The sequence below is a fragment of the Pleurodeles waltl genome, chromosome 9 (assembly GCF_031143425.1).
Source record: "Pleurodeles waltl isolate 20211129_DDA chromosome 9, aPleWal1.hap1.20221129, whole genome shotgun sequence".
Lineage (NCBI taxonomy): Eukaryota > Metazoa > Chordata > Amphibia > Caudata > Salamandridae > Pleurodeles > Pleurodeles waltl.
In genome coordinates, this window is record NC_090448.1 from 784,272,617 (window position 1) to 784,288,535 (window position 15,919).

The 15,919-nt window shown below is 40.6% G+C and overlaps 1 protein-coding gene across 13 annotated transcripts in view; it reads right to left on the reverse strand.

Moving 5' to 3' along the window:
• The window catches only part of NRXN2 (neurexin 2), a 1,698,261-nt gene that overhangs the window by 99,403 nt on the left and 1,582,939 nt on the right, over positions 1 to 15,919 (reverse strand). For 10 of the 13 annotated variants that reach the window (XM_069207996.1, XM_069207993.1, XM_069207988.1 and 7 more), the window contains one exon: positions 8,113 to 8,202. The exons of the other annotated variants lie outside the window; for them this stretch is intronic. In XM_069207996.1, coding sequence (XP_069064097.1) covers positions 8,113 to 8,202 — 90 coding nt within the window. The remainder of the gene's footprint in view (positions 1 to 8,112; positions 8,203 to 15,919) is intronic. 13 annotated transcript variants of the gene reach the window in all.

Sequence of the window (15,919 nt, forward strand, 5' to 3'; positions counted from 1 at the left end):
TAATCCTATAGTGATATACACTAATCACAATACTATACCACTGCATGCATCCTTTATTTCCTAATTTTAGACTTAATCCAATATTATCTGTTGAATATGAACAAATGTGGCCGGACGCCGTCATTCATATGTACAGCTTATAAACACCGTCTGCTAAAATATGGCAACACCTTTTGTTTTTTAAAGTAGAACACCTCTCAGTTGTAATGTGCTTTCATTAAGTTAATTCACACGGTACAAAATTAATATTAGCCATGTCTACAGGACAATGCTTGTATTTATGTTTTCAATTTTCAAGGAGGGGACTGCAGTATCTGAACCTGCTTGAGTCCACAATACTCAATTTGCCTAAGTGCCATGTTAGTTAGACACACATGCCTGTCAAACCTTGGCCAGTCCTGTGCATGATGTTAGTGATGGTAAGATATAATTTTGCTGAATCCAAAATATAGTTGATGGTGACGAAACTGCACACCTATTTTAACCTGTCTCTTTGTTGCTTTGTTTTCTTTCTTGAGGTCTTTCCTCACTAGTGCCCTTCTGTTTTTTTTTTCTCCAAGCTACTTGAAAGCACCAGGAGAAATGGCCATCACCGCTTTCAACTGTTTGTTATGGAATAAAACATGAGTTTGAGATGAACCCTTTGCCATTCCACTTGTGCCCTGCACAGACACCTTCTTAGTCCAATTTCTCTAAGTACGTAGCTGCCTGTGTGTGATGTGTTCTTAGGCTCCAGATGTTTATTTCCCAGAACACAAATAAGTGCTGCTAGTGGTTACACAGGAAAGAAGGATTAATGTCCCAATTAACAGAATACAGTAGCATGCTACTTTACTCTTTTGTAACCCTCATAGATAAACCCAAGTCATGATAACCAAACCATACTCAAATCACCACAGTGTTTGTGCGTGGTTTGAGGGTGGGTCAAATTGAGTGGAGGAACACCACATTAGAGAAAGCAAGTCAAGTCAATCCAGAGTTTATTTGGGAAAATCCTAGAATACATCTATAACCACTAGCATTTATTATAAAGCTTAACCCTGTCCCATACATAACCTAAATTCCAACTAGAATGTGAGCAAGATTCTCACGACAACTCATCAGAGGGACAAAAAACCACAAACACCTACAGACCCGAACAAGCTCACCCCTAACCCAAATCAGCTGTTGTTCTAAAATGAAATACTTAATTCCAATACCTGATTCTTGTTCTACCTACATTTTTACATATATCTCAGGTTCTGAACTTATTAACACTAACCCATGATTGGAAATTTGTAATTTGTACTGGAGGTTACAACCATGACCAAACAACAAGGTAAATGATGACAGCATACCACTAACACAGAACCAAGCACCTCGTCTTCCCTTCCGCTAATCCATCTTTGACATGTGCCCTGTGCTAAATGTCACATCTCACTCAAGATCGTGCACAATATCCAGAAATCAACCACTTCTTGATTTTCAAACTACTCCTGACATTAAGGAGAATCTCTCAAATAGGCCCCTTCTTCTATTTACCGCCCCCTCAGAGCCAGTGGGAAATCTAGACACGTATGGTCATTCACTAACGCAATCCTCCACATCAGATGGCAGTTTCGATATATTATCTCCAACATAATCATCGGACTCCCATGATACCTGTAAATAATAAGAAATTATCTTTGACAGTTTGCAACTCTACTACTATTTTAGAGACCACAATTTTCTATTTATGCGGGCACCCATCCATCCTGGGGCTCTTTTTGATCTGCTTCAGCTGCCTGACACTAACTTGGCACATCAAACTAGGTAAAAAGAAGTACCGTCACCTTAAATACATGATAAGAATAATCTAGCTGGTTTGGTCACTATGGAGGTGACCACAAATTTCAAAAGAACCCGTGAACCTACCTATTATCAACACTAGAGAACCAGCAGCATGAGCAGTACATTCTCCATGGGACTTTCTATTCTAAAGCATAAACTACCCCTACTGGATGACCACTCCATCACTGTGATTGAGGTGTGCCTGTTGAACTCTCTCCCGACCCAAATGAGGGACACACATAGTTTCCTCTGAAAATCTCATATCCGTAACAGTGTCCATCCCCAACACAGATTGATCTTAATTAACCTTTGTTTTTCCTCCTACAGGTAACTGTACATTATGCTTATGATGATTTACTTTCTACGTAAATCTCCCTGTCAAGTACTCTTTCCATCCCTCACAATTTCTTGCATAATTATATTTCTAACTAAGCTTCACTAGTTTTGCAATTGCTCTGCTTAATTGTGCTACAATTACAATAAAAAACTATATTATAAGGGCCAAGGCCTGTATGCGAAGAATTCAGTTTTATATAAATAGGCAAGCATATCTGCTGATCTTTAAGCAGGGGTTCTATCTGTGTGAAGATAAACTAGCATTTTAAAGCATCTAAGAAGAGATGCTAGGCGAAATGGTTGCCTAGCCACAGAACTTTGTCACAGGTAGTAATGGCTATGTCTACCTATAACTAAAATCTCTGCCTTATCTAGGCTCCATCAACTCACAATTATTATCTGGCATCGTAGATGTATCCATTTATACATCAAAACCTTGTGACCCAACCCATTACCACCTCACATCACAACCAAAACTCCCACTCTCTCTTTGTCTATTTGCCTCTATACATTCATTCCTTAGGTACATAAAACAAAAGCAATCAGAAAATGTTAAAGGGACCTTCTGACACATTAACACATCCAAATGGATTCCACTGGACCTTTAATCCTTCAAAATCGTAAGACCGATCTCTGGATAGCAAGGGGAAGATTTTAAATGCTCCTTTTTAACCCTCTGAGTTTCTCTACTGAGTTTCTATTTTAATTGTGACAGGGGTTGCTCTCTATTAAGAAAAACTGTTAATTGATTTAAAATTTATTTTTTAGACATTTGCTTGAAATTCTGAACGTTGTCTTTTTTTAAAAGTTTTATTTAGCCAGATACCCTCTCCTCGAAGTTAGTTTCCTGGTTAAAATTTGAGATCATCTTGTTTATTTATTTTTGGGGGATTTTCAGCTTAAGCTTCTTGAGTTTGGGGAGTTTGGAAAGGGCGATGGGGATGCATTCTCACCCGCCTGGTGGAAGGAGCAGTTATGAGCACCCGCTTTCAATTTGGAAGACGAATCAAGGCACGCTTCTACAGCTCACGACGCACATCATGTCTACAGAAAATATTAGGAAGGGTGCAAGAGTGTATGCGCAACACCCTGGAAAACTGACGGCAAGTGAAGGAGAAGATTGACAAAATATTACCCACAAGAACTTCAAAAATCGTCAGTTGCAGGAAATATCTGGAGTATAAAACACAGCCCGGGACAGACAGTGTCAAGCACTGCATGTACAATAAGACATGTCAACAGGCCTTTCTGAAAGTGGCTTTGGGCGTACTGTGTTTGACAAGCAAAGTATCAAGCCTTTACTCCCTTTGATGGAAGTTGTGTCAAACTACGTCCTAAGAATGAGATGTTTTCTAATGACTGCCTATGGAAAGTATGGTGCAAGACAAAGCCTGGAAAAGGAAGTAGTTGCATCCGTCTGAGAAGGGGCTGCACCAGCTCAAGTCTGGAAAGTGATACAAAGCCACAGTCCCTCTCAAAGGAGCATCCTTTTCAAGTGTCTGGCACCTGGTATAGACCCACACTCGATTTCCATAGCTCTGCCACATAGACCAATAAATTGGAATGTGCAAAGTTTGCTCCAAATCCTATCTGAAAGCAACATAGAGGCTCTGGTGTTAAAAGGCCCGCAATCTTCTGAAAATAATAGAATCTTTTAGGTGTTACCTTGTGAAATATGCCTCCACCACTACTCTGAGAAAAGCAGTACTGATTCGTTTTTAAGGTATCACAAATACCAGTTGTAAGGGCGTAATGCAACACACAATTCTCTTTCCAGTATGGATCATAAATCCACAATCTCCTCCAAAAGGTGTAGGTGAGATCATGTGCTGGAGTGAGTAGATTTTACCCCAATTTCATTAGAAACGTAAGCCAATGAGTAGTAGTATGAACGTGCAGCATTTACCCACAATCCTCTTGAAAGGCAGAGAATATGTCAGTAGTTAGAGGGTGTGGAATTTGCCAACAATACCCTCTAGAAAAAACATCCATGAACGGAGCACAAAGATGTACAAATACCTGGCAGTTCTACAATTTACAATTTCACATCAGTAATGACAATGAAAGGAAGCCTCTTTGCTGACCTGCCTGGGACACAAACTTGAATGTATATGGTCCCCTGGACATCGGTGCCACTGCACTTGCTGCACCAGTGGAAGCTATGCCCCTGGATTCAGGAGTAGAGGTAGGGTTGCAAACCTCGCTCATACTCATGAAGAACAGGTATAACACAGACAGGTTTCCATGCCAATGCATCTTCCCCGTCTGGCAATTGTCTTTGTGTGGCTCACTAGCTGTGCAGGAAACTGTTTGCTAATGCCTGTAAGGGCATTCAGACTTCAAGTTTTCATCAGTCAGCCTCAAAAAGATGATAACGACCTGTAGTGGTTGCTGGTCAGACCTGGAAAGCAAAAGCCAGACCTATACTGTGAAGGCAAAAGGATCCAAAACCATTCACCATCCTACAGATGTTCAATATATCATCTCTAACAAAGTTGCGGGAATGCCGAATCAATACCACAAGGGAAGTGAGCGTAGATCTCGCCCCAAGTAGTCCCAGGAAAAATGATTATCAGATGGAAAACAGCACCCTTGATATCCCGTGTGAAACAGGGGTAATGTCACTACTGATAATAGTACCCGTGGCTGAACTGCTAGGAAAAGGGACTTCATGCAGTTTTGAATGACTGTGCCGTGTGGTCTCCTTCATTGTGCTCCTCTCGTAACTGTTAGGCACCTTTCCACTGACCATAAAGAACACAGGTATTATACGCTCCCAGGGGACCTCTCTACTGTGCATGGAAAGGGGGTAACGGAAGCAGAGAAAGTGAGAAAGGTTCAGTACAAGGCTCCTATTTAAGATCCCCACAAATTCCTTATTCACATACTTCTATATGGCTTCAATGAATCCCATCTGCACTGGGAAAGATGGCAAATCCCAAATATTTGCCGACGACGAACCAATGCCTAAGTTCACCTCTATTTATTATCATAAAATGACTCTACAGCAAGAGTCAGGTGAGACTTCATCACGGAAATAAAACAAGTCCTAATCACCAAATGTTAATTACACTGCCCTTCAAAACTATTCTGTGGGCAAGAATTGCTCAGCAGATTTCAGAAACAAATGTCTTACGATGCTCAGGCCCCCAAAACCACACGATGGGGGCCCGCCTCAGCCTACATTTCCAAGGATACCTAACCCATCAGTGTTAATTCCCTTGAGCCAACACAGAATTAATTGTGCTCCCTTACAGCTTTCAGGATAATTTGGTGGCCATGCATGAGGAATCTATTTGATGAATGACAAAGTCACTGGCAATTAAAGGGTCAAGTAGGCCGTTTTATCACATAGATTTTGCTGTGTATTGGCACGCAGCTTCTGTGGAAGATCTTGCATATTGATGATGGCATGGAGAAGTGGGGTGGAAGGGACAACCAATTTCCAGACTTCACTAAAGGAGTCCAATGGGCACTGAAGTCTCATTCTGATCAAGGCCTGTTTACACACCGATTTTAAATAGCATACTTTAAAATTCAAATAAGCACGCATATTGACATCTATTTATTTGTGGTAGAAGAGGTCAGGTTGAATGACTGAGAGCAATACTGCTCCGGAAATTGAGTGTTTTAAAAACAATCCCAGCACTCAAAGGGTTAAAAGAAAGTTGCCCCGGCTCAGAAGATAAGATTTTGTTTTGCTTGTTGTTTTTAATTGGTACTTAAAGTCCCTTTAACTTTTTTTTAATACAATCATTTATAAACATTTAAGAACATTTAAACATCATCACATCAGTTTAGAAATACTCGTTACGCGGCGGTTATTGCTTATGGTTTATCAAACACTGGTGCTAATTTAGTTAAAGATTACATTTGGTTTATCATTCGAATACGCTAAGCAAGTTATTGGATTGTTAAATTAATGTTAAACGACCCTTCCCCCCATTAGATTTAGGTGTTAAAGGCACAGAGCTCCTTTGGAGGGGCACGAGCTACAGCGTCAGGAAGAGCCTCCAAACAATAGGGAAACTCATGGGAAGAGAGAACCTAAAAGTTTTCTTCTGCGATACAAGTTATTAATCAATATCGGATCTTGACCAGAAGGACCCATATATCACAAATGATAATAAATTCCATGCAGAGTCTACCCAATCTCTGTGGCACAAAATCGGTCCTAAAGTAGTTTAAACTAAATCACCTTTATACTCAGTTAATTTCACTATATTTAGTTCTGTTTTACTGGATCTGAACAAAACCTAGTTTTATTTGGTGTCATATTATGTAGATTCAACCACAACTAATACCCATTACATTGGTCTAGAGCTATTCCCTTCAAGAAAGGGCCATAGCTAACACTGACTACATAGAGCATTACATTATTTAAAGTAAACCTTGTCACACCCAAACGGAGTGCAAAATGTTACTCTCAGTTTCATATTGACTAGGTTACATTTAAAGTGATCTACTTGCACAAAACTTAAGGGAGACAGAGAATAATTTCTGAGGTCAACTACATATAGCCTCGTCCACCTTAATGTAGACAATGTCACTCCTAAACTCCACTGCAACGAATATCACACAATTTATTAAATGCTACATTACAGGTCAACCTGAATGTAAAAGACCGCAGCCAAATAAGTATAGATAGAGATCCTGTAAATTTAATCCAATCTCGCCTCACACAATTTAATCTACAATGGGTCACACCTATGTCTATGTCTAAACCCAACTGCAAACTCTTTGACCCCATTTAACATAGTAAAGTAGACCCCAAACAAACTTAATTTACCACTACTTCCATTTAATCTCAAATAGTTAAGGCCTTAATCAACCAAATTAAATTTGTATTCCACATGAGCTGCCAAGCCATCACTATTCAGAGGATTTACCTCTCAAAGTTACACCATGCCTTGACTATTGTTAAAAACACCCTGCTTCGATAAGAATAACTGTGCCTAGTCTTCTATATTCTGAAATACACCACGCTTACATCTTTACAAGCAGAGAAGAGATTGCCTGCTCTCTAAGTCACAATACTTCTCTCTATGCAACTGCAGAGAGTCTCACCTTTAAAGAATTGCAGATTTTACAGCCACCTGTCAGCTACTTGTATGTGTTTTGATAGAGGGAAAAACTCCTCTGAACATGATAGTACCACAACTCATCCATGCGTAACTAAACAGTCTTACATACGAACAAGTACACAAGCCTTTCTTCTCAACAATTCAAAGCTCACTTTATTACTAATTACAAATTAACTCCCCTTTATGTACCAAGTGTCTTGAATCATCTATGAGAAACCTTACCTCTAATAAAAAAAAACATAAAAAATGTCATGTGTTGTCAACTGTGGTAAGCCCCGAAAATGGCCATAATTAAAACTGCAGCTAGTCTCGCATACTCATATTAAACAACTGCACCAAGTTTAACCCACCTACCTTGCATTAAATGAAGTCTGTATTTCATCTCACCTATTCTCAGTAATCTTCATTTAAATTCAACTTCATGCAATCCCACGTATGATGCATTTAACTACATTGTGTTTCTACGTAATACAAATTAATGGTTTACTGGTCCCTGTCACTGCCTGTTTCAAATAGACCACTCATCATTTACCCTCATCTGCACTGAGTACCAAACACTTTACTACTCCTTAACACAGAGGAATCTAAAGACAGGACCATGGTATTTTGTTTTACTCTGGGCTTGATCCAATTTTCTGACACTCATGAAGTAACTAATTTGGCCTAATCCTCAGAACAGTGGGCTTCTCTTACATCAGGTGCTATGCTTCAGACCTACTCTGCTGATGTCCACATTCCCCTTAGATACTGGGTGGTTACACGATAACCGGGCAAGGAAGCAAACCACCAAGACTGTCTGCTCCCTCTCGGGATGCCCCTCCGCCAAGAGCTCTGCACCTTTAATCAAATGTTTAATTAACTTCAATTGATTTTCTTTAATTACCTTTGTCGAGTAACCACTCATCTACTACTCGGCCCAGACGATATGGGATTCTCTGTCTAGCAATTGCCAGGCGTTCGTTATCAAAGTTTCCTTTAAAAAGTTTAAAGAGACATTTCAGACGTTAAGATCTGGAAGGTCAAAGTTCATGTTAGCATTTATAAGTACATGGTCAAAGATTTAGCGAGAAATAAGGGTTAGTAGTGGATAAAAAAATAAGAGCTTATTTTAAGGGAGTTAGGGGTTTAGAAAGATTAGACAGTATGCAGCTAGTTACACATATTTAAACCGGTTTAAGGAGTGGCCTCTCTAGGTTCAGTTAAACATATTTATGCACGATTTAGAAGCAAATGCAGAGATTTTTAAATGCAGTTTATAATCATTTTTGTTCTTTTTTTTTTTAAATGAAACATTACTGTTATTCAATTCAACTTTTCTCTAAACACATGTTTCTATGTCATCCTTTGGAATGAAGGTCGGACACATTTTCTGAATTGAACGTGCACATAAAAATCTATTTCAGATCCTTTACAAATACTATAGACATAGAAGTGGGTTCTCCAGCAAATGCGATGTCCCAGCTGTCACAAACGGCGCTGTGGGCACTGTGTCGGTGATGGCATCACAATGAAAATCACACTGGGGATAAAATACATTAAAAAGCAAAGAATTCACAATAATACCCTTTGAAACAGCTTTGTGGGATCGTTCCTCATTCTTTCTGTTTTGCTAGATGGATTTCTTTAGAAATATCGCTTTGTTTTTATTAGCTACACCAATAAAGGACACCCGTCACCAACATGGCGGACATTTTGGAGGGATTCCAGAGTGATGACTAATGCAGCTCTGAAACAATGGTTTGTATTTCTGCCAGTGTTTTCGGTTCTTTCTCGAATATCCTTGTCCAGAATTATTGGATAAAATACTGATGGTATTGACACCAGATTTGTATTTCCATGCTGTACATCAATGTTTGTAATGTAATTCCAAAAGGAGCCAGCCATGCTACATTTTAGGATGATCACTGACTATATAAATGATTTCAATTTAGATTGCTCATTTATGAAGTTATTTCATGTATCTATTTTAAACATCCAGCTTCTCTCCTGTTAAGCTCTACATCTGTGATGGTAGCCAAAGCAGGTATGCCTCACTAAGAACTTCAGTGCACCCGTTCTGGGGAAAAAGTTTTGAACATGGATGGTTTATAAAGCTGGATGGGATTTCGGAGATGTTTTAAGCTGTTGCGAAAAAATGAATCTAAATGTACTTTACATGCTAATAAGAAAGGTTCTTCAGAAGGGAAAATCGTCCTTAATGCCAGCTGAAACCACAGGTAAATGTGAAACTGAAAACAATGCATGCTTTAACTGCCTGGAGTGTGTCAGATTTGTTAACAGTCTGAGGATAGAACATAAGATATATGTAAAGAAACAACAAAAATCCCACCATATTACACCTGGAATGCCCATTTCTCAGAAACACAGACATTGCCCTACACAGGATGGTAATCTCAAGAGGATAACACCATAAACAAAATACCCATGTTGTCAAGTCAAGGAGGCAGCTTACTGTTATCAGGAAAGCAATATTTCCTGGTGCTGTCTGGGTGTTATGACCTACATGGGAGCATTGCAGTATAGCTGGTGGAAAAATGAATGTACCAACTGTATCCTGGGGAAACAGAAAGTAGGAAATGTGAAACTCAAATGCCTGTCCAAGGAGCCTTGTATGGATTTAATGCTTGTGCCTTTGACAATCCTGCTCCAAAGATGCATTCAAAACGTATCTTTTAACCTAAACATGAAGAATAATGAAGTTACCAAGTCTCATGTTAAGAGAGGGTGAATGAGCATCAACCTTCTCGTAAGCAATGAGGGGCGCGCTTTCATTCCTTAACATTTCAGGGTCAAAAATCCAGAGAATATTTTTCTCACAGATATATGTTGCAAGCTGAGATAGTGGAATGTGCGATTAATCGTGGAAAATTTATATCAGCCAAAAATGTTCCACAGAAAAACAGTATAATACATTTCACATATTGATGCTTTAGAGAAATCCTCAAGGGAAATGTCAAATGGAAAGATCTGAGAAGCATGTTTTGTCAAGCCTTGTCAAACCGTTGGAAGGCACCGGGGATGGACCTGGGCTACCCCTGTCTCATGATGAGGCATAGGAGATGCTCCTCTATTGTGGTTAAAGTTAAAGAATATAGGTCAGCCAATCATATGCCTCAGTTAAATGTTTTGAATGTTTCGCTTTAAGTCCTGTTCCAGGTAAAGACATGATGTGAGCAACTTGTTTTCCATCTTGCTTAATTAAAGACAAGAGGATGAAGTCCCTATCTGTACTGCTATAGAGAGGACATGCTGACAAAGTCTTAAATATGTATATCTCATAGAAACCCACTGTGTACGTATCTCAGATAAACAGCTCATGGACGCAATAAGAATGACTTCAAGCCAGTCTTTGTCTACGGATAGGCCAAAGGGAATATCTTCCTGTGGGTCTCTGATCATTCATAAGCCTCAGAAATGTCACCCAGCGATTCTGGCTACAAATGAAGGCCTAATGGGTGCCTCCCTACTATGAGCTGCATAGAGAGTAGCATAGGGAATGCCCAGCATTGGTGTACCGGAATCTCGACTACCGAAATATCATAAGCCATATTTGTGACTGTCAAAATATCACAAAGGAGATTTTATACAAGGATGTACAGATTTACTACACTTAAGTGCACATACACACACATATATATATTGATAAGTTGATGATGTATTTATCTTCAAGGTACATCGATTTGAAGTATTGTAAATTAATCTTTACCTATATATGTACTTACTTTCACAACTGTTTGCTAGTCGATATCTAAACTTCTAGATTTTAATATCACAATATGTGCTTAATATTCTTGCATACAACACCAATAAGTGCACTTAGACAGGCACATGGAATATCTCCCAAACAACCAGTGCAAATACAGCCAGCTCCAGGAATGTCACCAGGCAGCTAAGCACACAGTTCAGACCCCAATCAATGGCTCATAGTCAGCTAGTGCACATTGCCTTCCTTGCCTCAAATGGACTCCAGTCAGTTAGTGCACACAGAAAGACCGCCATGTATTTCTTGAAGTAGATGCACATATCTAGGGCACACTAGAAGACTGACTCCACATAGATTTCTGGGAATGTCTCCTAGTTAGTCGGTGCACACGGGCAAATATTCTGAACTTTATCCCAGTGAATCAGTGCATAAAGACAGATGCCCAGCAATGCCACAAAGCCAAAATACATATGTTCAAAGAACATCTCCAAACCAACCTCCACACATAATCAGCCACGAGACTTAAATGCAAGCGAGGTACACGACAGAGCCATCACATTGGTGATGGCAATCATACTTCTGTACATTCGGGTTAATTTGACGAAAGAATCCCTCACAATAAACACATAGCTAGTCTCAGCACAGCCCATGCACTGGTTTTTGCTGTAACTTTAAGCCATGCCCATCAGAAGAGCCAAGAAAAAGGCATTAAAGATGGGGAAGTATTAAGGTCTATGGAACCCTTATCGTGGAACTGCTGTGGATTCCATGGCGCTGGTGCTGTATGACTTCTTCTTGGAATGACCTAAACACACAACAATAAACGTGCAGTTATAGTAATTTGATTCAAACAAATTACTTTTATACCTATTCACTTTCAATCAAGATGAGTTTCCTGATCAGATTAAAATGTATTCATGAGCCTGTTAGCTTACTTCTTGATAAGAGATCCAGATGACACGTTTTTCTGGGTGACTTTCACCCAAAAGCTTTCTCAAAGCTGTGAATAATGAAAACCAAAAATGGTGACAAACTGTAATGAAACCGAAAGGAACAATGCAGTCTTGTGCGTTTTCTGGATCTACTGGACACAAGGCATTAGGTTGACCAGAATATGGTGTCAAAATTATGGGACCGGCACTTGAAAAGTGTATCCGAACATCATTGGGTAGAAAACTATCATTCAGGGAAGCCACTGGCCACCATTAAACAGGTAGGCCCTATACACAAGCTGTTTGGAAGCGGCGCCGGGCGAGCCTTGGGACGCTTCTTGATTCAGAGAGAGACTATATGACACAAAGAAGGCTCCAGCCAGCTTTGGAGATTTTCTGAAGGGTTCTGTGCATCCACAGTTTCTGGACAATTCTGCATAGCACTCTACTATTGTGAACAAGAGCTACAACAGGTTTGCCACATGTGGTGGGGACAAATCAATGAATCGATCTCTTTATCTCCAATCCTCCATAAAATAAATGTATTTACAGCTTTATTCGGAAGTAACCAAAGTCCATGAAGCCAATTTTTGGCAGACTGTTGGGAAGGAAGTGAAAGGAATGAAGCTGATGAGTGAAGGATGTTAAGATAGAACATAAAGCTAGAGAGAAAGCTAGAGCACCAGAAGTCATGACATAAAAAACAGACACTACGGGCGAAGGTGATAAGGAGAAGGAAGGTGGGGGAAACAGGGGCTTGGAAGATAAGATAAACACAACAATTGGGTGACATGGAGATAATGTAAAGAACACTGACATGTGAATGATGCAATCAAAGAGAGAGATAGTGGGAAGTCGGAAGAGTAAAACAGTGAAGATGGATTAAAGGGGAATATGATGTGAAGGGAGTTGAGAAAACAACAGCAAGAGAGAGGGAGTGGGAGAGAGATGCGGTGCTCACAGTCAATCCATGTGTCACCTGGAAACAATGTACGTACCCGTGTAAAGTGAAGAATTCTCTCTCTGAATACTGGTGCCCATCATTTTTCCTTTCTGACATCCTTCTGCTTAATGGGTTTGGGAAAGTGAGACCTCTGTGACAAGTGAAATGAAGACGTGGAGGCTCAGGTGTCCACTCGATCCCACCACCTCTATTTATTTTCTCCAGTAATTCTCCTTTCAATTTGTTTGTGAACACAGAGATAAGACCCCTACACATACCAGTTCTAACCTCTTCCTCCTCTTTTTGCTTTTGGTTAGCTGAGTCTGTTTTTTCAATTTCTTTGCCAGTCACCTATAAATGAACGTGGTAATCAAAGCTCCAAGCTTTGGATGTAGTGCAGCTAAAATAAAATCAACCACACCACATCACTTATACAAGACCAGTTTCTCTGTGGCCTGTAAAATTGGGAATAGTTGTGAAATTACTGGTCCAGGAAAACTCCTGCAGGATTAGGGCTAAGTACTTGGCAGTGCAAACTAGTGGTAGATTTTAATTAAGTACTCAAGCTCAGGATAAATGCTGCCAGCCTTTCCAAGGATCACGGTTGGTCGGTTTTACTTTTGAAAAAAGCCTTCAGAACCAGGGCCTCCATCCCTAGACTCCAAACTTAAACCAAAGCACCCTTAGTCCTGTCAGGTCTGTGCAAGGTGATTACTTTCTTAGAGTGTTGATGCTTGACTGGCCAATCAACCACTGTCTTCACCGTATCCTGATTACTCAGATTTTCTGGCTTTCGGTACAATAGTGAGTGGTGTGCCTTATATTTTTTGTTGAGATAACAACTTGCATGCTTCCTGGACCCCTAAGTAATTCAGATTTGCGTAGAGTTTATTGGATTATGGTTGATGTCAGACTGGAGACTGGAGCTTAAGCTTGCTGGCAAAGGTCAGTTAACTGTCAGAAATTGAAGGGTATCAATTGGAGCACTGAGAAACTGAGCAGTGCTCAGGGAGAGTCCCTGTCACACGGTGTGCAGTTAGGAAACAGAGTTATGGTGGCCCTTGAGGGGAAGACTGCTTCAGGAGTGGCTTCTGATTGGTTGAAGTTTGATTCTTATTAAAACAATGTGAATTGATTACTGATATCACTTGTATGAACTTTAACTTTTCTTTACACTATTTGCTAAAAGTATTTTGGGACTCCCACCTCGTTGACAGGGAAGATTCAAACATGTGAATCTATGAAAGATTAAATACAGGAAAAATGAACCATCAGGTTTGTGGACTGGGTCTATCCTACTAGATTTAATCACTTTAATTCTAAAATCATTGGGACATACTGGAGACATGTCATCTCTTTTTCATGTTGGAGTCTGCTTCTTCAGCATTATCTATGACTTAAGTTAAGATGCCAGCTCCCCTCTTCTTTATACTCACTGCTCTAAAAGAATTGTACACATGAAAGGAAATGGATGGTTACAGCAATGTGACCTGGATCCTTCAAGAGGTTTAGGCTGAATATTCCTCATGCAGCCCTGTACACTGTGAGCTTCATCTATGCAGAAGTGTCCTGTTTACAAGATGACTCAAGTCGGGAGATGCAGCACACAACATGTCCAGCATAAGTCTGCTTTAAAAACGTGTGCACCTTTGGTGTACTAATGAGAAGAAATGTGAATGCCTTCAGGTAAACAGCCCGAAACAATTAAGAGATGGGCTTTAAACCAGCAGGAGACTGTCACCAAATCACTAGAAGGAGTCAGACAGGTAGGTATTAATCAGATAGAGTTAGTGACCAAATGGCCTCTGGAATCTTATACTTGTGCAACAGGCAGATATGGTGCAGTACTCCCTTGGGATGCTGCATTTAAATTACTGTTCCTATTCCCTAAGAGACAAGCACACATGAAAATACCTTCTTTAGGAGGAGAGAACAGTGAGATCTTCATTAGAATAATCATTGGCAGCTTTCCATAGACAAATGTCTGGGTTCTGGAAAAGCGCTGTTCCTTTAGGACATTAGCATGTTGGCCTCAAGGTGTAATAGCACATACATGCCACAAAAAACCAATGAGAACAAGAATGTGAACTTGCCCTTAAAGGCATCGGAACTCACTCAAGACAAGACTGATATGCCTAGAGACTCTCTAACTGGAGAGAGGGTTGTAAAAGTAGAGGAGTGAGCCAAGGGCCCTGCAGAACGAGGGTTCAAAGCAACAGAGCGTAGCTGGGAGGCTCTTAGCACTGATCGAACACCCAACCGTAGATTATGTGTTGCCCTTGGTGCGGGGTATGTGGATTTTAGCATCTAGAACTAGACATTTGCAGCATAGTGGAGAGAGATGACAGCACGGATGTGTTACCGGGCAGGTACAGCATCGCAATGTGCAGCTCAGAAAGTACAGGCCAAGAGCACAACCGCATCGGGCTGATGGTGGTGGAGGTTGGTATCTAACCTGGAAGGTGTTAGCGGAGAGCAGGTACTAGAGGCAGGTGCTGCTAGAAGCGGGATGTCAGGGAGGCGCTGAGCAGGAGCTTGCACAGCTACGTCACGGAGCCAAGGACGTAAGATGCTGCCTTACCTCGAAAACAGTGCTGTCCCGGCAGTGTGTCCGGACACGTTGGGATGAGCCTGTGAGGTGAGTAAGCATGTCTCAATGTTCTCAGCATGTCAAGGCGAATGTTTCTGCCTCTGACACCTGTCTATCGGTATTATCTACAACCCTGCCTTCCTGCCTAGACCCACAGGGGCAACCAGGGGAGACTGAGCTGCTGTGACAATCAGAAAAAAACATCAGACCCTAATTCAAGGCGTGCATGAAGAGACCGCAACATGCCTGCGAGGTAAGTGACTCTCCAAACAAAGGAGGCTCCTAGTGGGCGCCTCTCAGAGATATTTATTAGTTCTGTGGAGTACTAGCAGACTTTCGCAGACACTGTGCTTTTATTTATTCATGAGTATGTCTATGGAAAGTGCCCGCTATCTACAGAGACTCCCACAGACTCTTAAAGGTGTCTGCCTAATTATTTCTCACACACACCTTCCTGACTAGCGTACAATCCCCTTGATATTCCGGATTTGGAAATTTATGCCGTAAATCTATGAGCAGCAG